Genomic DNA, 26,728 nt, shown 5'->3' with positions numbered 1-26,728 from the left:
AGACACGGGGAGAACATGCAAACTCCACACAGGCAGGACCTGGAAAGCGAACCCAGGTCTCCTTAGTGCGAGGCAGCAGTGCTACCACTGCGCCATCGTGCCACCCGTTTATTGAACAGCTTACTTTAAATGAATAGTCAGCTCAACTTTACTTCTTCCTTAACTCGCTCTCACTTGTCTCATCAGGTCTCTTTGCTGTTGCTATTTGGATTTTCTGAAAATATTAATCTCCTTTGAAATTTTATCATGACTTTAGAGAGGTGCATCATCCAGAGTTTGCTCTTCGCCTTGCACCCAGTGCTACCAGGATAGACTCCCACTCCTTGCTGGACTGAATTGCAATAAACAGATTTGAGAATTTTACATTTCTGTATTATATTGTAGTATAACCAACTTGCATTATTCCAACTGTCTGGTGAGATAAGGGACACCACCAGCTGCAGGGTGGGTGTCATAATGGGGTGTTATGTTACTACAGATATCTACAGGTAAGTTTGAATTGTTCATTTATAGAGTGACTAGTGTGAAACTACTTTGGGCAGATTGTGCAGTTTACATTCTTGTTATACCTGCTGGGTCAAACTTTGATCTTAGCAACTTTTATTGATTAAGTTATTTAACTGTCATCCTCCTAACATTCCTACTAAGCTTTTAAAGAAACTCACCCTTTACATGTTTTGAGGGTAATTTAATTCTATGCTGGACCATGGGGTGGAGGAGTGTACTAACTTTTTGTCTCTTTCCTCTGCAGACCAGTTACAGAAAATTCTGACTGGCCCCTGACAAGGTCATTTCTGGTTTCGGTCTACGATAATGATACTAATACAGTGGAGCACTTTAAAAAACTACTGAAAACACATTACTTTAACATGGCCTTCTCATAACTTCACTGTAATTTAATCCTGACACTCTGTATATCCAATTCATTATAATAACTATTCATTCAAAATTTGTACTAACCCCTACTCTCTCTTCTGTTTCCTTTTCCGGTGTCCTATTGGTGGTGGCTTGTGCCACCACCATCTACCCAAAGCACCATGATGTTCCAACAATGATGGATGGATTAAAAGCCAGAAGTCTGTATAACCATCAGCATCAAGTGACTCCGTGCGAACAATAACTACAAAGAGGACTATTTCATTTATGTTAGGTAGAATGCCCAAAGGGGACTGGGCGGTCTCGTGGCCTGGAACCCCTACAGATTTTATTTTTTTCTCCAGCCTTCTGGAGTTTTTTTTTGTTTTTTCTGTCCACCCTGGCCATCGGACCTTACTCCTTTTTATGTTAACTAAGGTTGTCTTATTTTAATTTCTTATTTGTCTTTTATTCTTCTTTTCTTCATTATGTAAAGCACTTTGAGCTACTTTTTGTATGAAAATGTGCTATATAAATAAATGTTGTTGTTGTTGTTGTTGTACTTCCTGTTCCGATGACGTCATTTTCACTTCCAACCTTGATGACCTTACTTTCTTTTCCCGACTTTAAAACAGCTATTTTGTCTTTCCTAAATCGGTTCTGTCTTGGACTTATTTCTGAAAAGATTTTGTTGCTTTGTTTTTTGAACAGGTGGCTGAATACAGGGTGGCTACCTGTGGTATAGCGGGTCCACAGCTCCCGTTCAAAAGGCCCGTTTTAAAATAAATAATTGCGCTCGCGGCTTAGCGAGGGGGCATGGCGGTTGTGTGGCTGCAGCAGTTCTCAGGGCGATTTGTGATGCGGGCGTTTCTCACCTAAGTGCACAGGTGAGAGACCGCCTGCATCCGTGATTGTTCCTGGGATTGCTAATTTGCCGCAGCTGCTATGCCCTCTCAATATATAGAAGTGTGAGTTGGCTAGAGAGAAAAGAAGAAAAAAGGAAAGGAAAGAAAGAGAACGGGAGGTAGCGAGAGAAGACATGAAGCATGTGGAGAGAGCCAGTGTGAGGAAGAAGGAGAGCGAGCGAGTGAGCAAGAGCAGGCTCGCATGAGAGAAAGCAGGCAGCTGGGAGGAAAGCCCATGAGGGGAGTGTTTGGCCGACACTCAGTGGGGCTGAAGGAAGCGGTTGCTCCAGCTGAGCGATTTAGGAGTTGGAGTGACTAGTATAGGCGACGACTAACCAATTACAGGAGCGGGAGTCGAGGTGGCTTTGGGCTGGTTTAGTCCCAGCGTGAGCGCCTTGGCCACTGGGGAAGTAACCCAAGTCTCGGTCCGGTTTGGAGCCTGATGTAGCCAAGGATCGGAGGGCTACCGGCCCAGAGTGAAAGGCAGCTGTTCCTGCACGTAGGCGACTCTCCTGTTGAGCAGCCCAGATGGGAGTAGCAGGGGAGCCGACCATGGTAAAAAGAAAACACCGGGCTTAGTGTTTTTAAAGGATTGCTTCCTGTGCTATTTTACCTTGTTGTTTTTAGAAGATTTTTCTATTTGTTTTAAACCTCCACGTGTCACTTTCGTTTTATGGATTATTTATTTAATGACTCTGTTTTGAATCACTGCACTTACTTACTTATTTATTTGGACATTGTTTTGTTGGATTTTTAATAAAAGCACTTTTGCACTATCCCCTTGCTGTGTTGTTGCCTCACTGCTAAGCTCATCGGTAGCATTACCAACAGTGTTGGGTTCAAGGGCTCCCGAACAGCAGATGGGAGCTTGTATCGAACCCGTATCGTAACACTACCCCAAACCTTTTTGTGGTGTTTGTCCTTCGTTTGACACATATCAGACATGTTGTGGACCAGTTAAGACCGAGCTATAAAAAGCATCTTGTCCCTTTCACAAAATAGGATTCATGAGTTCATACTGTTTGAATCCCCACCACAATTCTTTTTATTGTTTTTAATAAAAAGGCTTGGCATTCTCTCATCTAATCTAAGAGTGAAGCTCGTTTCTTCCACATTTTTTGTCCCATCTGTTAATGTATAGATTGCCAAGTGTAATAACATACTGTACTTGTATAATCCTGAATGTGTTTTTGTCTGGTATGCAAATCCACACATTTGAATCTATGCCGAGCAAATATTGCAAGGATTTCCCATTTGTATATGAAGAAGACCACAGGCTATATTTCATTCTGAAATTTGACCACCTGTGTGCTTTATTAGGGAAGTGCCCCTAGATGACAGTTGTGGGACTTAGCACAGGTATACAAAGTTGGGAGCAAAATTTGGGGGCTGGTTATTCAATTAAAATGATATAGTATTAATTGTAACGCATATAATTATGATGTAAATTCTGTATCACACAATACATTTTGTATCTGTATTTTGGATTTTGTAAAAATAAATAAGGGGCGGTACGGTGGTGCAGTGGTAGTGCTGCTGCCTCGTAGTAAGGAGTCCTGGGTTCGCTTCCCGGGTCCTCCCTGCGTGGAGTTTGCATGTTCTCCCTGTGTCTGTGTGGGTTTCCTCCCTCAGTCCAAAGACATGCAGGTTTGGTGCATTGGCGATCCTAAATTGTCCCTGGTGTGTGTGCCCTGCGGTGGGCTGGTGCCCTGCCCAGGGTTTGTTTCCTGCCTTGCGCCCTGTGTTGGCTCGCCTGTGACCCTGTAGTTAGGAGGTAGCAGGTTGAATAATAGATAGATGGATGGATAAAAATAAATAAAGACATCAGTGTTTGCTTTTTTGACATTTTTATTTCTAAAACAAAAATTATTCTTCTTACCAGGTTCATAATACATTTTTATTAGAGTTATCCACAAACTAATGCAAAGAGTTGATGTTTGTAAAATCATTTCTCCACATGCCTTTTTTTGTCTATTAGGGATAGTTTGTTTACCTGTGAAATTTTGACCTGACAGTGAAACATTTAGAGGTCACTCAATTCTGAACATTTTATTTGTGTTGTTAGTATTTATGTACTCTTCTGTGGGTTAATTAAGTGGCTAAGTGATTTGTGAACAATAACAAAAACAACTCTAGTAGTTAGTGGAAGTTTCCAGAACATTTTAGTATTAAGTAGGAATTTCAAAAATATTCTAGCAGTAAGAGGAGTTTCTGTTTTAGCCCTTTTTAATGACAGAGTCTCAACAGAAACAAAGGAAAAGATGATGCTATGCCTACAGCGGCCACCATTACCAGACATTCCTCAACATCTTAAACTGACAAAAGTATCTGAACAGCTGAAGTTGGAGGATCTAGTAACATAAAGAACAACATCCTTCTTTGATGACCTTATGGAAAAAAGCAAAGAAAGTGTCAGGGTGCGTTTCTCAAGAAATCACCAGAACAGTGCACAGATGATCCAATCTTCAAAGAATTTTGTGAACTGTCGGCATGCATGACGGTAGTGTCCACTTATATTCTTGTTCTTGTTAAGTGATCTTGCTGAGTTTTTCATCTTATAACTGAAAGGATCTTAACTTATTATCAAGGACAATGTACACTAGGTTTTAAATCTGATGAAACTGTTTTTACAGTTGAAGATGCTTATTTTGGGAATTTCAGATATTTATCAGGCAAGCAAGCCTTTTGTAAGCCATATATTAAGCTTGCCACTCTAAAAAGATAATTCTGAAGCAGCTAGACAGAGAGAAAGACAAAGAAAGATGGCAGGAACAAATTTTAACACACAAAGAAAAATTGATCAATGGTGAACTAAAATGATCTAGCTTAGGTGCCGTATATTTTCTAAAGATCCATTATTAATTAAAGGCAGAGAAGATTACAACCTCGAAAATGCCTTCATATATCAAGTTCAACTTTATTGTCATGTGTACTTAGTACAATGAAATTCATACTTGTGTGTCTGCTCCAGTTGCCTCCCACTGTTCAAAAGCATGCAGGTTAGGTGAAATGGAGACACTAAATTGGCCCTAGTATGTGTTTAGTGTGTGTGTGTGTGGACACCCTGAGATAGACTGGTGCATTGTCTGGGATTTGTTCCTGCCTTGTGTGTGCCCTGTGCTAGCTGGGTTAGGCTGCAGGCCCCCACCATGACCCTGATCTGGATTAAGCAGGTTAGAAAATACCATGACATGACATGTCTGTTTGGAATAATGGCAGTGAAACAAGACACACTCTCACATTAAAAAAAGCATCTCCATTGTCCACTGACCATATCTTAATTATAATGTTACTATATTATACTTTGTTAATCATATTTTCTCTGTTTTACTGTATGTTCAATCTAATTGTATGTTTGTATGTATTCATGTAATTCTATTTCTATTATTGCTGTAAATTTATGCAAGATGGTACTCAGTGAAGAACATTAAACAAAAATAAAAATGAATTGAATTAAATAAAGCAAAGAATGCAAATGTCTGATCACAACCAAGCCTATGTTGGGAAAAAATATATAAAACAGTGACATAAAACTTTAGCACAGCAATAGCAGGCAGGGCAAAGGGTAATTTTTAATTGTTATGTGCAATGCCCAGACCCTTGAGCCTTTGATTACAGGTACAATATATTGTGCAAACAAACCTTAACAAACTGAATTCTTTTGCAAGCACGACCACATAAAAAGTTATTGGTGTGCCTGGTGTCTATTCATGACCGTAAGCAACTAAATATTCATTAATTTCTTCAGTTACTGTTAGCCTAAGGTAAATAATTGTAAAATAAGATAAAATATTTAATTTCTGGAATCAATATTAATAGTGTTTTAAATTATTTATAATTATTTCATGTTAAATATATTTAGATTTTTAACTTTTTTTTGTTTACCTACATGATACATGATGCTAGCCTACATGATACTTTAATAACCTTTTAACTTTTATTTTAACTGTTATTGTGTATTACACTATATTATTAATATTATTATTTTTAAAACTCTTCTCTTACAGTAGACACCCAAAATTTTTAAGCAATGTGGACTTAAGTCTATTCTGGGGCACTGAAGCTTAAACATCATTAGTTTTGTAGTAGATTTGCCCCTGTGTGTGGCACAGCGTGATCTACAGTTGGCCTGACTTATGGGCTCTCCTGGTGTTGTTTTCCCATGAGTCTAATTACTACTTTGCATCACACTCATAATGGTTGGTTGGCACAATCCTTACAACTAGGGAGATGGGTCCTGCTAAGGTTCCATTTCGAGTGACTAGCTTTTAATAAAAGTCATATTAAGACTTACAGGTTCAGACACTCAAAGGCTTTACCACATAATGGAACCAGTGCTTAGAAGGGCTGAATCTGATGAGATTTCTGGGAAGTGAAACCTCCATGGAATTTAAAATGGCCATTCCTGGCCAGATAGCTCTGTGATAAAAAAGGGGGGCAGCAAGAAAATAGAGAAGAAACAAAGAAATGTTTTGGGGAGGTAAGAAAATGGAGAGCATGAAGGCAAAGAAGGGTATAATTGTCTTCTCAGACGAGCAAAGGATTCCATCACTTAAATAAAGCCAATAGATACTTTGTATTTTGTTTCACTTCAATATCTTCCCTAAATTGGCTAAATAAGATGCCCTTAATACATCACGATATCTGTGAATCATAATCCAAGGTAGTTTCAAGTGTTGTGGTGTTACTAGCCCCTACTAGACAGAAACAGAGAGTTGGGGTTTGTACGGGTAGATGAGGCAGCAGGCATAGCACACATCAGAGAATAGATTAGGCAAGGTCTGTTTTTTAAGCTAAAATCCACAGTGGTTGTTGTGGGTAAAAATTCAGGTGACTCTTATTACTTTAAATGATGCCCAGGAAGCAATTACTTATATAACACTCACAGAAAGGATCCAGAGGAGAAGGAAATGCCAGTGAAAATCTAAATAATAGCTGGTGGCAGTATTGTCTTTTTTTAAAAATGAGCAACCTAAGTTGCCTAGATTTTTAATTGAGAATTGGGGCAAAGGAGTATAAGACTACCTCATGACATCAGATGGTGCTCTGCTGGGGCTTTTAAAGGCATTCATGAGTCTGGAAAGTTTTGAGAGATTTGGAATAGAAATAATCCTTGGAAGGGCCTTAAGAGCAGCTTAGAATTTAAAAGTGTGCTGGAGCAAAGGTTTAACTAAAAGGGATTTTGAAAAGCCAGAAATACTGGAGAATGGGGAGACGGGGAAGTGAATGAGAGGGTAGTTTGATTTGGGTAAAAGGGCAAGCCACTCCATTTGACAATAGCAGTCATCTTGTGTTTTAGCAGGTCCATTAAGGGAAGTAGGGTTTGCTTTATTTATTTTTCATAGTTTGTGTTTTTTCATTACGCCTACATTTTCTTTAATAAACGAATACCTTTGATATTTTCAGTTTTCTGATAGTTTTTTTTCTGCCTGGCCTGTCACTTATTTGAAAACCCAAGAATATTAAAGTTTATTATAACAAAGTTACAAAGTATAGGAAATGGAGAATGCTGGAGGAAAACAACAGAAAAGAGCAAACAAAACTCTAAAAGCCACTTTGGATCTTCCTACTAACAATCTTGGTGCCTCTCTTCTGTCTGCCAGACAAGTGCTTGCCACTCCCGTTCCTTAGAACTCCATGTACAATGAAGGGTTCTTGTGATAGTCTAGGTTGGCTTCATACTCCAAGGTAGTTTTCAGGAGCCTTTTGAGCCCAAAACCATCGATAATGTACCCAGGGATGAGCCAGGCAAATGAGGACACACTAAGTCAGCAAGGGATGGTGCAAAGTGATTCAGTGCTTTTATTAAAAAGAAAGTGTCCAAAGAATGCAGTGCATCAAAAGATCTGTGAGATTTAAACTTTAATAAATAATCCAAGGATAAACCCATAAAATACACAGTCATCAGGTCCTTGCTGTCCTTTCTCCTTTCTTACTGAGGCCAGTGCACTTTCCTCTCTCCTGTCTTCCCAGCTCACCCAATGGCTTGCTCAGCCGGCAGAGACACCAGCAGCTGCAGATCTCCCTTCTGACCCCTATCTTGGCTGCCTCCGCTGGTGTCTTCCAGACCACACAGAGTTGGCTGTCCTCCCATCTTTCTTAACGCTCTCCTGGTGTCCCATGGATCCCCAAGGAGGGCTCCACCACCATTGTATCCGCTCCTCCATTAAATCAGTGGGTAACGATCTGCCCCAAGAGCACTGATCATTCATTCAGGCACATATCAGGCACTTGATACTGCACTTGCTCACTCACAATTCTCTCATTTTGTCTCTTATTCCATTGTTTTTTTGTTCTTGTACCACAATTCTCTATTAAAACCCTGTGGGACAGGGGTGTGGCAATCATGGTTCCAGCGTTAATGAGGGAATGGGTCAAACTCACACATGTGTAATTGGATGTGGGATTACGCACCCCCAGATGTGCTTCTGGAGCCATTCTGCCATGCTACCTATGCCCCACCCAAAAACATAAGCACATTATATATTTATTTAAAATCAACATGCCACAGACCTGCTATCTCACAATTCAATAAAAGGAGCATTTATGGTCCAGCCAGTTGTTGCCAAGATCCATCACAGGAGTTAAGACCACAATCACTCCCGGGATTAGGGAATACACACTGAAATTGCTGAATTGCCACCCACCAACACTCTGGAGACCCATGTCATGCTGTAGTCTTGATTCACATCAACCGGCAGATCCTTATAATGGTTAGCTATATGTCACAAAAATAGTCACCCTGCTGCCAGTTATTGGACAATGGGATCTTAGACACCTAACTAGTCGATCTCCACTGTTCTTCCTCTAACCTACCAACCCAGCTACTGGCAGTTCTGAAGCACTCCCCATAATCATAAGGCATAGTGCTCCCTAATAGTGGCTGTCCAATTCCCACAGCCTAACCATAAAGAATCTAGTTAACATAAAACCTTCTCTTTTAAATTTGTTTTGGTCCAACTCATGTCCTTTACTTTGTGCACTGGTTTTCAGTGATTTCTTTGTCTAGATAGATAGATAGATAGATAGATAGATAGATAGATAGATAGATAGATAGATAGATAGATAGATAGATAGATAGATAGATAGATAGATAGATAGATAGATAGATAGATAGATAGATAGACACTTTATTGATCCAGAAGGAAACTCAAGTACCAGTAGCCAAGAATTAATTATACCAAGTTAAATACTAACATTTAAGTACAATTATTACACAAATATCAAATACTGTACAAATAATGTAATCACAGTACAGTAGCTTGTACATACAATAATGCCAATGCAGTGACAACTGTGCAAATAATACTGCTGCCAAAGTGACATATTGGTGTGTGGCAGTAAAGTATATTTAACATGATGCTTGCTGTAAATTACAAGTTAAACAATGTTCCATTAGAATAAATTAAAGATTTACACAGTCTCAATTATTTGAAGGCTTCTTTCTATATGCTGAGAACTTACATTCTGTTATACTGACAGGGAAAATTGCAAAGCATTAGATGATTTTTCAAGGTAACCAGCATAGACTGAAGGGTGGATGGTTTCTATGCACTCCTTTATCAGCATTTTGATGAATTAAAAAAAAAAACCTTCCAAAATATTCCTGCTTGTGTGCCTCATTGCTCACTAAAAGTTAAATATTGTACATCAAGTCACTGATTAATTAGACACTTCCTGAATGAATTATTACGTTTATTTAGATACCACAGCCAGAACTGTAAAAACCACATAACTCAATTTATTTCCACAAAGCCTTCAAACTTACCACATTTTGGATATGACACCAGTAAAATGTCGTCTGCCCTGGCTTCAAAATTGTCCAGTGCCTGTAAGGTTTCCGGAGAAGTTACTGTTGAAGGATACTGGGTTCCTTTATACATAAACTGTCTCTCCTCTGGTGACAGATATTTTACTTTTTCTACCAGGTCTTCGAACTCTTTCAAAGCAGTGTCTCTATCCATGTTAGATGCTTGCTTTCTTCTGGAGAGGTGAGAATAAATCTGTCCCACAGGCAGATGTCTGTATAAAGTGGTGCCTCACTTTCACTTTAAATACTGCACTGGCAATGAACTTTTGTGAGCTGCTGTACGTACAGAGTACATGAGGAGCCACCCCCTTACAGTGTCTGCATGCAATTTTACTCACTCATAATAATTACATAAATGTGTCACCTTATCTATTTAGGGATTTAGGAGTGACTAGGCAGGCAAATGTTTAAGAAGAAGTGAATGTATATGTTTAAGAAATGTTGCAGTCAGATTCAGCCTCATATAGACAGAGCCCTTTTTTAATATACAGGGTGGTCCAGATCTAATTATACAGATCCAGATCATCTGGATGACTTTGATTTATGCGGAGACGATTCCAGTTCGGCGTGAAGACGATTCTTTATGTTGTCAGTTCGCACACTTCTCGATGGTCCAGGATTTTTTGGGTGATTTTCTATGTAATAAACTTAATGAGTTATAGCATAATGAAAATTGCTTAATTTGATCTGGATATAATTTCTGTGTGTCACAATATATAGTATTTTTCAATTGAAAGGATATTCAAATAAAAAAAAACTGCTGTCTCTTATTTAAAATTAGAAAATAATGAAGCTCTTGTTCAGGTAGTGTGTCATGCAATCAAAATCCTTGGTGATTTTTTACAAAACAGTTACAATCAGATTGACGTTGTTGTGCCGTCTCTCTATTTTGCACCTTAGCCCTAGAGACCTGTATTTTTAATTCCTAATTCCATTATCTGTATGATGTTTACATGTTATCCCTGTGTCTAATTCTGGTTTTCTTCCACTTCCCATATATTTGTATGTTACGTTATTCATTGTCTCAGAATTGTGAAGGATTGTTTTGTGAAGGAACGGTGACTTATGTGTCAACACTTGTGGAATAACATCTAACTTCCCATGTCTCTAGACAGAAATAATTGTGTTCAGACAGTATAGGTGGATGTGTTTTAATGCTTATAGAGTAGTGTATGTGCTTTAAAAAGATTCTAACGTTGCTGTCATATTAATATCTTCTTAAATTATTGCCTATTAAGAAGCCCCACATGTCATTTTCCTAATTCAATGTTATGGCAAAAACAACACTGAGAGATTTTGTTCACAGAGTAAGGGATTCCTATGCTTTACTCACAGGACTGGATGTGCAGTAACTAAGTAAACTACCAGGAGACGTATTCTAGGACATCCCTTATCAAAATGCTATGCATAAAGAAAAAAAAGAGAAGAAATGTGATACTGCTGTATATAAATTGTTGAATGAAACTGGTATGCCAAAGATCAGGTTAAACCATGTCATATGAGTTTCTGAGAAGAGTTAAAAGGATCATAGAGAAATAAGCCAGTCAGTCAGTCAGTCATTACCCAACCCGCTATATCCTAACACAGGGTCACGGGCGTCTGCTGGAGCCAATCCCAGCCAGCACAGGGCGCAAGGCAGGAACAAATCCCTGAGCAGGGTGCCAGCCCACCGCAGTAGACAAACAAATGCACAGTGAAATCAGAGTGGCATACACCTGATGAAAGTTGCACTGAATTTAGTTTCAGGGCACACAGGCACATTGATCTTTGAACTTGCAGCAAGGCGTGATTAAATGAAGTGAGACAACCTAATTCTGAAGTTTGTCTACTAAATCCATGCACCTTTTTGAACAAATCAGTAGTGCAAGATTATTTTAGAAAGGGGACAGAAATGACTGAATGCTGTTCTACAGAAAGCAGAGAGAAATATTTTGGAACCATTTTTAAAATTACGAACAGCAGAAGACCTTAACAGATTATGACAGGGCAAAAATGGCATGAAAGAGAGTAATTCCTGGGCTTGGTGTAAGCTGTAGCTGGTTGAACAAAGTCTCTACTTTTAGAAGAGTCCAGACACCCATGACACTAGGGGGTGCTATTCTTCATAGAAACAAGCTCCTTAACAGACACTTGATCATAGGTTTAACAGTGCAGAGTATTGACACTGAGTTGTTTAATGCAGTGTAGTATTTCTACATCAATTGGTTCATTGCTGCCCCTTGGTCATTTTGAATCTATTGTTTCATCAAGGAGAGGAAGGGGTGTCTGGTAAAAAGGACACTTGCCAACATGGACACTCTGAAAGCCCTGATCATAGATAGCTTCATATGTTTAAGATGACGATCATTACAGGTTAGAGGGGTTGGCAGCCCCAAAAGGCTGTCAATGTCCGTGAAGGGAGATCCAGAGGTAACTTAACCTGGTTGGGGGACTGTTGCAGGTAGAGCTATCCCTCAAAAAATGTTTTCTTATGATACTTACCTCATGTAGTGGAGGCTGAAAAAATTTTTAAACACATTACATTTCTAATAGAATGGAAACCCAATAGTGGCTAACATCATCCTGTCATTTTGTGTATTATTTTTTTGTACATGTACTGCTATTTTGTGCCATTTTGGTTTTAACTACAATGGCTGTTGCTACCCCATGACTACTTTCAATCATCGCAGTCCTGGTATAAAAGAGAGCATTGCACTGTGATGTTTATCCAAATTTGTAGGTAAACCTACATATGAAAATAAGAAATTTGACAAATGTTGAGGAGACTATTCAGACCATCAAAGCTGTTTGTTTAGCTAAGGGCTTAATGGACTGAATGGTCTCCTGTTATTTGTGAAATTTCTTATGGTCCTATGTAGGAGGAGGAGGAGGAGGTTAGGAGCACACACTGATACAGCTCATTGCCACACCCACCACATGACAAACCAATGCAGGATCCCAGATTAAGGACCTGAGTGCAGCCATGCAACGGGTGACGCCTCAACACCACACTAGTTCAGGTAGAATGGAACCAATGTGAGGTTTTTTATGGTGGCTGGAGTGCCAATTCTGCCACCAACCCCCAGGTTCTCCCTGCAGGTTGGAGGGCCTACATGCAGGTTTACCTATAAATTTAGGTAAACATTACAGTGCAAAGGTGGGATACTGGAACAAACTACAGAGAAATGTAGTTGAAGCAGATTTCTTGACAACTTCTTTGGTTACGTTAAAGAATCCTTTGGGGTTAGATCTTTACATGTGTCCATTTCTTCACCTTTATTTTTGGTTTGTGTTTTGGTTCTGGCATTTTGAAATAAGACCTTGCCTTTCATTTTGATTTGATATTTCACATAAGCATACATATTTTGGTATCCCAGGGATGGCTCTTCCTTAAAAAAGCAAACCGTTATTTGTGATGTTAGCTAGGAGAATAAAACCTAAGATATGTTAGAACTCCTCGCTTTGAATCTTCTTTGCTTGTTACTGTTTTCACACTTTTGTCTGGAGCCTCAGTCTTATTTGGATTTTTCAGGTTTTTGAACTTACAGCTTATCTTGTTGAAACAAATTTCCTGTTCCTTTACACTTCATTTGAATATAACTGCATATATGTATGTGCTCAAAATAAAATTGTAAACGTGTTTCTTCTCAAAAAGGCCCAATGAGGCAAAAAGGAATCCCTTTCCTTTTATTGATTTGTTAGTTCACATTGGGGGCGGCACAGTGGCGCAGTGGGTAGCGCTGCTGCCTCGCAGTTGGGAGATCTGGGGACCTGGGTTCGATTCCCGGGTCCTCCCTGCGTGGAGTTTGCATGTTCTCCCCGTGTCTGCGTGGGTTTCCTCCCACATTCCAAAGACATGCAGGTTAGGTGGATTGGCGATTCTAAATTGGCCCTAGTGTGTGCTTGGTGTGTGGGTGTGTTTGTGTGTGTGTCCTGCGGTGGGTTGGCACCCTGCCTGGGATTGTTTCCTGCCTTGTGCCCTGTGTTGGCTGGGATTGGCTCCAGCAGACCCCCGTGACCCTGTGTTCGGATTCAGCGGGTTGGAAAATGGATGGATGGATGGATAGTTCACATTGACCCACAGTTTAAACTTTTGTGTGTGATAATATGTTTATATTGGAATAAAGAATGTTGTTTTGCCATTCTGTTCCAATTATGGCACCACCATCACAAGGCTTACAAAAATCCTGCAGCACAAATCTGACATGTTGTGCTCTCAATGCATACTGTAATGAAAATAAACAAAAAACAATTTGCAGCAGAACTGAAAAAAAATATTTCTATTGATGAAGGGTCAGCATGGCATTATAGTGAGAAGTGCTGCTGCCTTATGTGGTGTGATGGACGACCGGCTATGGACTCCGGTCGCCACCCCCAGGCCGCTAGGAGGAGCCCTCCGGACAGCATGATGGTGCCCCGAGTTCCAGCAGGGCCTAATGGACTTTGTAGTTTCTATATACAGCCCTGCTGGATACCTTGGGGACCACCGGGAGTCGCTGTAGGGGGGCTAGTGGGCTCTTGTGTGCCCTATAACCCGGGAGTGCGTCACAGTCACGTGACTGGAGGAAGCGACGTGCTCCCGGGGTGAAGAAGAGGACTGTTTACCCTGACCCGGAAGGAAAACGGACTTGTGGGTTTGGCCAGGAACCACTTCCGGGTCAGGGGCTATAAAAGGATTGTGGGAAGCCCAGAACACTGAGCTGAGCTGGGAGGTAGGGTGGCAAAGTGTCTGGGCGAGGAGGATTGGTTGGTTTAGAGAGAGAGTTGGTTATTTATATGAGTGTGGTGTGGAGAGTGCTTTGTGCATGTGACAACAAAATAAAATATTGTTGTACTTTTACCTCGTGTTCAGAGTGGTACCTGAGGGTTCAAGAGGTGGACAAAGCCTCTATCTGTCACAGTGGTTTAATGCTTGTTTTCATCTTTAACCTCAGCATTGTCTGTGGCAATTCTTGGGTCCGAGTGCATTTGGTTTCTTTTTCTCAAACATCACAAAAATGTGTCTTTGTGTGTGTGTCTGTGTGTTTATGTGTGTGTGGGTGCTCTCAAAGATGAAATGGCATCCTATCTTGGACAGGACGTCTCTCCACAACTTCCATCCACCCATCCATTTTCCAACCCGCTGAATCCGAACACAGGGTCACGGGGGTCTGCTGGAGCCAATCCCAGCCAACACAGGGCACAAGGCAGGAACCAATCCCGGGCAGGGTGCCAACCCACCGCAGGACACACACAAACACACCCACACACCAAGCACACACTAGGGCCAATTTAGAATCGCCAATCCACCTAACCTGCATGTCTTTGGACTGTGGAAGGAAACCGGAGCGCCCGGAGGAAACCCACGCAGACACGGGGAGAACATGCAAACTCCACGCAGGGAGGACCCGGGAAGCGAACCCAGGTCCCCAGATCTCCCAACTGCGAGGCAGCAGCGCTACCCACTGCGCCACCGTGCCGCCCACTCTCCACAACTTTGTATTGGAAAAACTTTGGGTTCACACAATGGATGGATGCAGTAAAATAAAATACCAGATTGTGCCTAAAGAGTGTAATTGTGCTGATTTTTTGTATTTTACTTGTGGTAGGACATTCTGTATTTTTGACAGAACAAGCAGTGTGGACACACTAGGCATGCTGGAAGATGTGTTGTTGGCATTGATTGCGAGGTACATTTAAGTGTGCTACAGTGCATTTAAACTAAAACAGGTGAGCCCTGCGCTGAGAAGCGGTTACACTCCTGCTGTTGCATGACTCTGCTTCCCATTAATTATCTAATTCTATACAGAGGTCAACATTTACAGTGAAATCTCTAAGCCCTGTGTATTAGACAATTATATAATGAGAATGTTCAGAATAAAATCTATTGATAATAATAATAAGCTTTGCTCAGTTTCTTGCTAACTTAATAGAAGTGGAAGAATGTACATTCTACTTTGTAATCCACATTTTGTCTCACCTGTCTATGTCTCCCTTACATTTTCTATTAACCTCAACATGGCTCAGTATGTATGTATTACTTCGTGTGTTCTTCCAGGGAAGATGAAATTTACAGGCTCAACCATCAGCTCCCGAGTTTTAAATATACAAGCCAAATCCTTTTTGGCAAAAGATTATACAGTATCAGAATCAGAATCAGAATCAGAATCAGAATCAGCTTTATTGGCCAAGTATATGTACACATACAAGGAATTGGACTCCGGTTTTACCTAGTATTGTCCCTGATGCTGTGAGATTGACTTAAGTGTTCATGAGAGTGATGGCCTGAGGAAAGAAACTGTTCACATGTCTGGTAGTTTTGGCGTACAGTGCTCTGTAGCGCCTACCAGAGGGAAGAAGTTGAAAAAGGTTGTAACCAGGGTGTGATGGGTCTGCAATGATGTTTTCTGCCCGTTTCCTGACTCGAGATCTGTATAAGTCTTGAATGGAGGGCAGATCAACACCAATGATTTTTTCTGCAATCCTGACTGTCCGTTGAAGTCTGTTCCTGTCCTGTTTTGTGGCTGAGCCAAACCAGACTGTGATAGATGAACAGAGAACAGACTGGATTACTGCAGAGTAAAATTGGATGAGCAGCTCCTGAGGCAGGTTGAACTTCCTGAGCTGGCGCAGGAAGTACAACCTCTGCTGGGCCTTTTTAACAATTGTGTTTATGTTTAGTTCCCACTTTAGGTCCTGGGAAATTGTGGATCCCAGAAACCTAAAGTTTTCCACAGCGGACACAATGCTGTTGAGTAGTGTGAGAGGGGGCAGCACTGGGGGGCTCCTTCTGAAGTCCACTGTCATCTCCACAGTTTTAAGCTTGTTCAGCTCCAGGTTGTTTTGACCGCACCAGAGGGCCAGCTGTTCGACCTCTCGTCTGTATACAGACTCATCACTGTCCTTGATGAGGCCAATGACTGTCATATCATCTGCGAACTTCAGGATTTTAACAGACGGGTCTCTTGAGGTGCAGTCATTTGTGTAGAGGGAGAAGAGCAGAGGAGAGAGGACACATCCCTGGGGGGCGCCAGTGCTGACTGTTCGTGTGCTGGATGTGATTTTTCCCAGTCTCACTTGCTGCTTCCTATCTGTCAGGAAGTTTTTGATCCACTGGGAGATGGGAGCTGGTACAGTGAGCCAAGTGAGTTTGGTGTGGAGGACTTCTGGAATGATAGTGTTGAACGCCGAGCTGAAGTCCACAAACAGGATCCTAGCATATGTCCCTGGAGAGTCGAGATGTTGCAGGATGTAGTGCAGTCCCATGTTGATTGCATCATCCACTGACCTGTTTGCTCGGTAAGCAAACTGTAGGGGGTCAAGCAGGGGGTCTGTAATGTCCTTCAGGTAGGTCAACACCAGTCTTTCAAAGGATTTCATGACCACAGACGTCAGGGCGACTGGCCTGTAGTCATTTAACCCTGCAATGGAGGTTTTCTTTGGAACCGGGATAATTGTGGAACGCTTAAGGCAGGAGGGAACTTCACATAGCTCCAGGGATCTGTTGAAGATCTGTGTAAATATGGGGGCCAGCTGATCAGCACAGACTTTAAGACAGGAGGGTGACACACCATCTGGACCTGGTGCCTTCCTGATCTTCTGTCTCCTGAAGAGCTGACTCACGTCCCCTTCACAGATCCTGACTGCAGGTATGGTGTCAGTGGGGAGGGGCAGGGGCTTGGTAGTGAGTGCTGGGACTGTATTTTGATTGGCGTGGGTGAGAGGTGTGAAAGAGGGATTATCAAACCTGCAGTAGAACAAATTCAGCTCGTTGGCTAGTTGATGGTTCTCTTCAGTATGGGGGGATGGTTTCCTGTAGTTGGTGATGTCTTTCAAACCTCTCCACACTGATGCAGGGTTGTTGGCTGTAAACCTATTTTCCAGCTTTTCAGTGTAGCACCTCTTTGCTACTCTGATCTCCTTTGTCAATGTGTTTCTGGCTTGATTATACAGGATTCTGTCCCCACTTCTGTAGGCCTTCTCCTTAGCCTTACGAAGCTGCCTGAGTTTTGTAGTAAACCAGGGTTTGTTGTTGTTGTATGTGCGAAAAGTTTTCATGGGCACACACATATCCTCACAAAAACTGACGTAGGATGTCACAGTGTCAGTAAGCTCATCCAGGTCTGTCGCTGCAGACTCAAAAACACTCCAATCAGTACAGTCAAAGCAGGCTTGTAGTTCCAGCTTTGCCTCGTTGGTCCATCTCTTCACCGTTTTCACCACAGGCTTTGCAGATCTTAAGTTCTGCCTGTAAGTCGGGAGAAGATGAACCAAACAGTGGTCAGAGAGTCCCAGGGCAGCACGAGGGACAGAGCGATAAGCATCCATTAATGTTGTGTAGCAGTGGTCCAGTGTGTTTTTGTCCCTGGTAGAACACTTAATATGCTGACTGAATTTTGGCAGTTCTTGCCTGAGGTTTGCTCTGTTAAAATCACCAAGAACAATGAGCAGGGAGTCCGGGTGTTTGTGCTCCATGTTAGTTATCTGGTCAGCCAGGTGTTGTAAAGCTTCACTAACACAGGCCTGAGGTGGGATGTAAACACCAACCAGAATAAACGAGGAAAACTCCCGCGGTGAATAGAACGGTTTACAGTCAATGAAAAAAGACTCTAAGTGAGGGCTGCATGTTTTGATTAGTACTGTGACATCTGTACACCAACCTTCGTTTATGTAGAAACAGATTCCGCCTCCTTTCGTTTTCCCCGAGAGCTCCATGACGCGGTCCGCACGGAGAAGTTGGAAGCTCGGCAGGTATAATGCGCTATCGGGGATGTGCTCACCAAGCCAGGTTTCAGTGAAGCACAGGACAGCAGATCTGGAAAAGTCCGTGTTTATTCTGTTTAACAGAAGCAGTTCGTCCATCTTGTTGGCCAAAGAGCGGACGTTCGCCAGGTGAATTGAAGGGAGCGCAGTTCGAAATCCCCGGTGGCGCGGTTAATTAAGCTCCAGGCTTCTACAGTACACTGCAAACAAACTCACCCTATCAGGAACACATTTGTATATTTGAGCTTCTACTATAGAAATGAATAAGCAACAATTTGAATGTCATTTCTCTACCAGTAAAGAGTTTAGAATCTCAAATTACAAGCGAGTCAGGCAAGGTGAATGATATTCTCTATAGCTAATTAGTTGTATATTCCATAGTATCTAAGGGTCATATATTATTGATGGTGTCAACCCTGCATTAAATGTAGAGATCTTTTTTTTAATTCTCGAATTAATTATTATTGTGCATATTAGTTTTTTTGTCCATTTGTATGTTTTGTTTTGAATATTGTTTTGTTTATTAATCCTTTATATATGTATTTTCATTTTTGTGTTAGTGCATTTAGTTAAGTGCCCTATCCCCTTTCTATAGAGTTTAATGGCACAGTGCCATCATGACATTCAGTTGGAGGACCACCCTCTGTCTATTTACTAAAATGGCATTGAGCATTGCAGTAGAAGCATCTTCTTCAAAGTGACCACTTTTGTAAAGTTCTGGATTTTCTGACTTTTGTCCTCTGTTCTGGTTTTTAAATTTGGGTTTGTGTCTTTCATGTAGTACCAGTCAAAGACCATTTGGAGCCCTAGGCAGGTTGGACAGACATTGCCCCTCATTGTCCATAACAGGTCGTCGGTATTATTAGACTTCGACAACCTGTTAACCCTCTGTTTCTGGACCATGTGTCCCCTTAAACAGCTTCCCTTTGTACATGTTCCTTGGAATTTAAGGACTATGCACACCTTGGTGTGTGGAGTGTGCGTACTTTTACTTTCATAAACAGCACCCAGTGAGTAACAGCACCCACTCAGTATGATGACCTTACCCCTTGGTGTCCAGAGCACACACCCCTTAAACTTCATAAATATCACCCCTTAGATGACACCACCCTAGGCTCTCGCTAATGGGTTGCCTGACTCTGTTTTCAGGTTTCCTTTTAGGCAAACCTGTGTTTTTCTATGGCTCTGTTTAGTGTTATTGTTGTGCTTTGTTAAAACATACAGTATAAAGATGTGGAGTTTTCATGATATTTCCTTTTCTTTACTAATTTGTGGTTTCTTGAAATTATTAAGGAATGATTTGATACAAGCTGTGGAAACCAGGGGCGCACCAACCACCCAAACACCCGACACGACAGAGACAAACAGAAGTGCTGTAAAATGGAGGGGACGTTGGCGCACGCATGTTTTTGCTGCTCCTCCCTGTTGTCAACACTTTTTGTTAAAAATCGTGTTAAACTTAAACTTTTTGCAATTGTTCACTTTCTTTTTTATTGTATGTATAGTTCATGGATGCAATTGACTCAAACTGTGTTAATTTGGATTTATTTTTTATGGACTTTGCCTTTACTGGGTTTGCAGCCTCGGGGACAACTGAATCTTTCTGTGGCACACTGCACGAGCCCTATGGACATTTCTTTGCACCATGACAATCTATGAGCCGGGGATGGTTTGTCTTCTTGATTATAATTTATACACTGGATTGCTCTCGATTCCTTGTATACGTGCTTAGTGACTAAAAAATGATCTGAGGTTTATACCCAGCTGGATGCGGCTCTGGGCGATCCCGCCTGTAATACCCAGTGTTATATGTATGTGGCTGTATGTTGGAACCTCCGAATTTTAGTATCTTCATGTGCATTTTGTAATATCTCCTACTATGATTTTTCTGCTCTTTGCCGCTCATCTGCGACACCCCATCCTCCCGCCTCACCTTCTCTGCTGTGCTGTGCTGCTTCTCTGCTACTATCAGACAAGTTTTGCTCTCTACTATGCTAAAATACTCTCGTGACAAACTCTTTCATATTAAACAGTTTGTCCAGAGCAAATGGTCAGACTGGAATGTCCTAAAAGACAATGGTATTGTGCGGCGCCCGAAATACATCGCGGGTCAGGTCACCGCCATAGCCGGGCTGCGAATGAAAAGTTCACCAGCAACATTTGCTCAGGAATCTGACATCCTACTCATGGCTCTGGAAATAGGAGTGTCAGTGTGCCAAATCTGCAATATGTTAAAATAAACTCTGGTCATGGATCTGTGCACAACGAACCCACATCGGCTAATACTGTATTGCATTGTTTAACTCAAGATCTCTAAATGGCAAAGCACTGGTGCTATCAGAATTCATTACAGACTCAAACCTTGATTTGCTATGCTTAACAGAAACTTGGCAAAAACCAAATGATTTTACATCTGTCACGGAGGTGACCCCACCTGGATACATTCACTTCACGGAGCCTCACAACTCAAGACAAGGTGGAGGAATCGCAGTAATTGTAAGATCAAAGTTAAACATCAAAAGAATCCCTATTGATGGTCCATTGTCTTTCGAATGTCTGACTCTTAAGCTAATAACAAAATTTGGTCCTGTCTTACTCATTGTTGTCTATCGTCCCCCGAAATACAATGTCTTTTTTATCTGATCTGACTTAATTATTAACCCACGAGTTCATTTTCCCACAGAGTCATTCTTCTTGGCAATTTCAACATCCATATTGACATTACTACATGTAAACTGAGAAATTAATTCCTATCCTTACTGGACTGTTTTGACTTGGTGCAGCATGTTGATTTTCCCACCCACTCTGGTGGTCATATACTGGACCTGATCTGCACATCTGGATTATATGTTGGCAACACTTGTTCTTGTGATTTGGGACTCTCTGACCATAAAACAGTGCTTTTCGCTGTCTCATTACCTCTCCCTCCTTTTACCTCTAAACGTCAAATTTCTATCCGAAACCTTAAAAATATCTGTCCCTTTGTTCTTGCTGGATCCATTTCTGATTTTTTTCTGTCTTTACCTATTCCATCAACACTAGATAGTCTTGTTGACCACTAAAACTCAGCCCTTCATTCAGCACTGGATAAAACAGCTCCTTTAAAACATAAGGAGGTTTCCTTTAAGCGTTCAGCTCCATGGTATAATTCAGAGCTACGATCTATGAAAGCAACTGGCCGACGCCTTGAGAGAATGTCACAGAAAACTGGCCTCACTGTTCACATCCAGGCTCCCTCTGACCATCAAAGGGCTTATAGGGATGCAATAACTGCAGTCAGAACACACACTATGGCAGAATAATAAAAAGTGGCCATGATAACCCAAGGATTTTGTTCTCTGTAGTTAATAAACTACTTCAACCTGCATCTGGCCCAATTACCTCCTCTACTGAAGTCTGTGAAAAATTCCTCCACTTTTTCCGTGATAAAATTAAAGATCTAAATAATTCAACAAACATAAATCCATCATCCATTTATATCCTTCCCTGTCTTCCCACTCCATCCAGCTCCTTTTCTAAATTTTTACCAGTCACATCGGTATTTGTTATTGACCTGCTTTGTAAGATGAGACCAACTACTTGTGTACTGGACCCCATCCCCACCACACTTCTTAAATCCTGCCTTCATGCCATAATCCGGACTGTTACGACAATAATCAATACGTCCCTCAACACTGGGTTTGTGCCAGCCACTTTTAAAATCGCTTCTGTAACCCCCATGTTAAAAAGGTCTGGTCTTGATGGCGATGATCTTAACAATTTTCAGCATATTTCCCACTTACCTTTTCTGTCAAAAGTTCTTGAGCGTGCTGTAGCCTCCCAGGTTACCAATTACTTAACCTCTAATAATTTCATGGAACCCTTTCAGTCTGGTTTCAGGGCGTAGCACAGCTGTGAAACTGCTCTTCTTCCAGTAACCAATGATTTGCTTATGGCAGCAGACTCTGGACAAACCAGCAAATTAATTCTGTTAGACCTCAGTGCAGCATTTAACACTGTCAGACATGACATTCTACTGTCCAGAATGGAGAACATGCTGGGTATCTCTGGCACTGCCCTCCAGCGGTTCAAGTCCTATCTGACTGATATGCTAGAGTTTATTAGTCTTGGCAACAGCAGATTCAGCTCAGCACCAGTCACACAAGGAGTTCCTCAGGGCTCTGTCCTTGGCCATCTTCTCTTCTGTATTTATATGCTTCCCCTTGGCCATAGTATTCGTAGCTATGGACTGGGTTATCATTTTTATGCAGTGTGGAGGATTGCCGGCTTTCCAGTCCGGCCCTCACCCCCAGGCCGCTAGGAGGAGCCCTCCGGACAGCATATTGGTGCCCCGAGTTCCAGCAGGGCCTCATGGACTTTGTAGTTTCTATACACAGCCCTGCTGGATACCTTGGGGGCCGCCAGGAGTCGCTGTAAAGGGGCTAGTGGGCTCTTGCGTGCCCTATAACCCGGGAGTGCGTCACAGTCACGTGACTGGAGGAAGCGACGTGCTCCCGGGATGAAGAAGAGGACTGTTTGCCCTGATCCGGAAGGAAATGGACTTGTGGGTTGTGCTTAGAACCACTTCCGGGTCAGGAGCTATAAAAGGACTATGGAAAGCCCAGAACACTGAGCTGAGCTGGGAGGTAGGGTGGCGACGTGTCTGGGCGAGGAGAATTGGTTATAGTAATAGTTTATTGATTTATGAATAGTGTGGTGTGTGTAGTGCTTTGTGCACAGTATAGTAAAATAAATAGTTATTATACTTTCACCTGGTCTCAAGAGTGGTACCTGAGGGTTCGAGAGGTGGACAAACGCCTTAACTGCTACACTGGCGTAGTCGGCAGGATACTCTGGCCGTCTGGAGGCAGAGGATCTGCATTTACAAGTAAATTCGTTGTGGCAGAGAACCCTAAGAAGGTCCCTCTAATAACCGCGGAGGTGAAAACTACACCCGCGACCAAGAGCGCTGCAATCGAGGGCCGTGGCACACAGCCAGCCGCAATGGGGAAAAGGTCTGGCAAAAAGAAGGCCAACACCGACTGGGTGAAGACCGTGACCGACGCCGAGCTGACCTGGACTTACCTGACTGGGTGTGAGGAGGACCGGCAGCCGATAAAGGCTGAGCAAGCCCGAAGGGCACAACAGCAAGAAGGCTGTCAGCAATCGGCTGCACCGAAAGCCCTAAATGAATCGGGGACACCGCGGAAAACTCCGGAGGTATGTGCCAGGGCAACGCCCGATGGGCAGGGGATATATTATTCCTATTTTGCAGAGGCCTGCCTTCGGAAAACACCCGGTGAATCGGATACCTGCCTCGTACCGTGGCAAGATGGCCGCGATACCCAGAAGGCAAGTCAGGCTGGAAGTCGGCTGGAAGCGGTCAACCCATTCGTGGGATGTATCCACGTGACCTCGCGCGACGGCGACCAGGAAGAAGGTCAGTTTGGAGCCGTCGGTGAGGTCAATAATTCCCCAACGCGTCTGCGCTCCCTGAAGGGGAAGGGGACGACGAGTGAAGCAGCGCCAATATTGAATAAAAAGAAAGAGGGGCGGGATGTGACTGAAGGATCTGCCGTTAATGGTAAAAAGGCAGACCTCAGTCGACGTCTTGCAGCCACTCGTCCCTCAGAAGACTCCAAGTCCCAGAAGCCTTCACGAAGCCCAGCAGAGCATGTGCCAGGAGCAGACGTGCTCATTGGTTCCCGGTCGGCAGGTGATCATAACAAGGAAGTAGCCTTGCCGCCGGCCGAGACAAATAACTTTATAAACTTAGGGGAGCTCGACAAATATCTCGAGCCCCTAAACATTTTCTTCCAGGGACTACAAGAGTTGAGGAAGCGTGTGGAGGAGCTGGGAGCTACAGCGGAAGCACCGTTGAAGGGACTGCAGGAATACCTTCGGCGGTTAGGCCGTGAAGCCCCGGCCTCGATTAATGCGGTGGTGCAGGTAGGTGCCCTCTGTACCGTATATAATAAGGGGACACAGTGTGAACCGGCACCGCGTTTAAAAAACAGCGGTTGCCAAAGCGCTGTGAACCCGACATTGGAGTGTGGCACAATGACGGAGTGGTCGGGCAACTGTCCGATAGAATCGGGGCGGCGGTATCAGACGCCACTCTGGACCGATGCGGACCTTAAGAGCCCGACCCGCGTGATAAGGGGGTTGCCGTTGGTTACTGGAGGGGCGGAGGAAGTGCCAATCGAACCGGGGCGGCTGGATAGTGCTGTTACTCGGAGCGATGTGGTACTAATGACGCCGCCTCCAATAATACATAGGACAACGGGCGTGCAAACAGCAAAGAGGCTCTCTCTTTTCCATAGAGAGCCTCACGCTGTGCACAAGCCCCAGAGAAAGCAGGAGATCCCCGAATTAAAACGAGGGTCTCCTAACAAAATAAAGAAAAGGGCAGAGAGCAGCAAAGCGGCCATAATTCCCTCCTTGGCGGAGGAAAGGGCGGAGCTAACCCTGACGGAATTCCCAAGGTGTTTTAGGTCCCAAGAAGAGAGGCGACCAGGAGGACGGCGGCGGTGTTACAACTGCTGTCAACCGGGCCACCTATGGCGAAGTTGTCCCCGGAGGACAGGGGAGCGGTGGGATAACAGATACACTGTTCCCCCAAGGTTCGCTGGGGGGTCTCGACAACATCACCAGGGTCTGGACGACGCGTCCTCTTGGAGGAGAACGTCCCTCGCGGGGATCAACGCTCCGCCCCAGTTGGCTTCACTGAGAGGGGGGAACTGTGGAGGATTGCCGGCTTTCCAGTCCGGCCCTCACCCCCAGGCCGCTAGGAGGAGCCCTCCGGACAGCATATTGGTGCCTCATGGACTTTGTAGTTTCTATACACAGCCCTGCTGGATACCTTGGGGGCCGCCAGGAGTCGCTGTAAAGGGGCTAGTGGGCTCTTGCGTGCCCTATAACCCGGGAGTGCGTCACAGTCACGTGACTGGAGGAAGCGACGTGCTCCCGGGATGAAGAAGAGGACTGTTTGCCCTGACCCGGAAGGAAATGGACTTGTGGGTTGTGCTTAGAACCACTTCCGGGTCAGGAGCTATAAAAGGACTATGGAAAGCCCAGAACACTGAGCTGAGCTGGGAGGTAGGGTGGCGATGTGTCTGGGCGAGGAGAATTGGTTATAGTAATAGTTTATTGATTTATGAATAGTGTGGTGTGTGTAGAGCTTTGTGCACAGTATAGTAAAATAAATAGTTATTATACTTTCACCTGGTCTCAAGAGTGGTACCTGAGGGTTCGAGAGGTGGACAAACGCCTTAACTGCTACAGCAGATGACACTCAATTCTATTTCAATGTCAAAAGTGGAACTTCATCAGAGTTTTCTCAACTCACAACTTGCCTCAGTGAAATTAAAACCTGGATGGAACAGAACTCTTTAAAATTAAATTGCAACAAAACTGAACTCCTGCAAATTGGCACTAAAGCGCTAGTTAAGAAAATGAGCACCTTTTCAGTCTTGACGGTGATCTCATCAGACCTTCTTCTGATACAATTAATCTTGGTGTCATTTTTGGTTCCTCCCTTTCTTATTCTGCCCACATAAACCACATTAAGAAACTTTCCTACTTTCACCTCCGTAACATATCCCGTGTTCGCTTATTCCTCTCCTTTTCTAATGCTGAGAAACTTGTCCATGCTCACCAGCCACCCAAACACCCGACACGACAGGCGCAAACACAACTGCTGTAATGTAAAAGGTTTTTATTCCATAGGAAACGTTTTCCACCTGTTTCCCACTAGCACCAATTACAGTACAGCCCAGGAATACAGCACTTCTTCTTCTCTCTCTCTGTTTCCTTCACTTCAACTCATCCACAAGCAAGCTTTGTCCACCTCCTTCTGACTCTGGCTCTCTAAATAATGGCAACTGGCTCCTTTTATAAGATACCTGAAAGCATTCCAGGTGTCCAACAACCTTCTTCTGGCAGCACTTCCGGATGTGGCATCAGTACTGCCACACAGGGCTCAACAGTTTCTATGGCACTCCCTGGCGTCGACCCCAGAAGCCAGCAGGGCTGCTCCAGATTCAAATTCCCAAGAAGCCCTGTGGGTGTCCAAGGAACCGCTGCAACACAGGGTAGTTGCCACCTAGCATTCTGGGGTAGGTAATGCCCTGAATAAGCTCTCTCCTCTGGTCGTTCCACTGTTGAGGTGTTCTGGCTGGGTAAGGGCCCCAGTCATCCGCCACAAGGGTTTCTCTTTTGTTTGTGCCTGTTTAGGCCAAAGTTTCCTGTACAGTATATGGTTAAATAGCCATTTTGAAGTCAAGGCTTCATTTTTAGTATTTTGGTGGCAGGAGTCATGAAAGTGTGTAAGCATTCAGCCAATAGTAGAGCAATAACAGGTCCACTTGATTATCACAGGGTGTTTCATGCACTGAAATCACAGTATATTGTTTCACTTGCTGGGACAATAATTTCAAGGTGATATTCTAAAGATAAG

General features: G+C 43.1%; 1 protein-coding gene across 6 annotated transcripts in view; it reads right to left on the bottom strand.

The window, feature by feature from the left end:
* LOC114649318 (sulfotransferase 6B1-like) overlaps nt 1-26,728 on the bottom strand; it is a 296,944-nt gene that overhangs the window by 171,464 nt on the left and 98,752 nt on the right. The window contains exon 1 of one of the 6 annotated variants that reach the window (XM_051925625.1): nt 9,529-9,786. The exons of 4 other annotated variants lie outside the window; for them this stretch is intronic. In XM_051925625.1, coding sequence (XP_051781585.1) covers nt 9,529-9,724 — 196 coding nt within the window. In that variant the 5' untranslated portion in view covers nt 9,725-9,786. Of the gene's footprint in view, nt 1-9,528; nt 9,787-26,728 lie in introns of those variants that run through there. One more of the 6 variants, XM_051925620.1, reaches the window with a different exon arrangement.

Source organism: Erpetoichthys calabaricus, chromosome 3, assembly GCF_900747795.2.
Source record: "Erpetoichthys calabaricus chromosome 3, fErpCal1.3, whole genome shotgun sequence".
NCBI classification, from domain to species: domain Eukaryota; kingdom Metazoa; phylum Chordata; class Cladistia; order Polypteriformes; family Polypteridae; genus Erpetoichthys; species Erpetoichthys calabaricus.
This window is presented reverse-complemented; position numbering and strand designations above follow the sequence as displayed.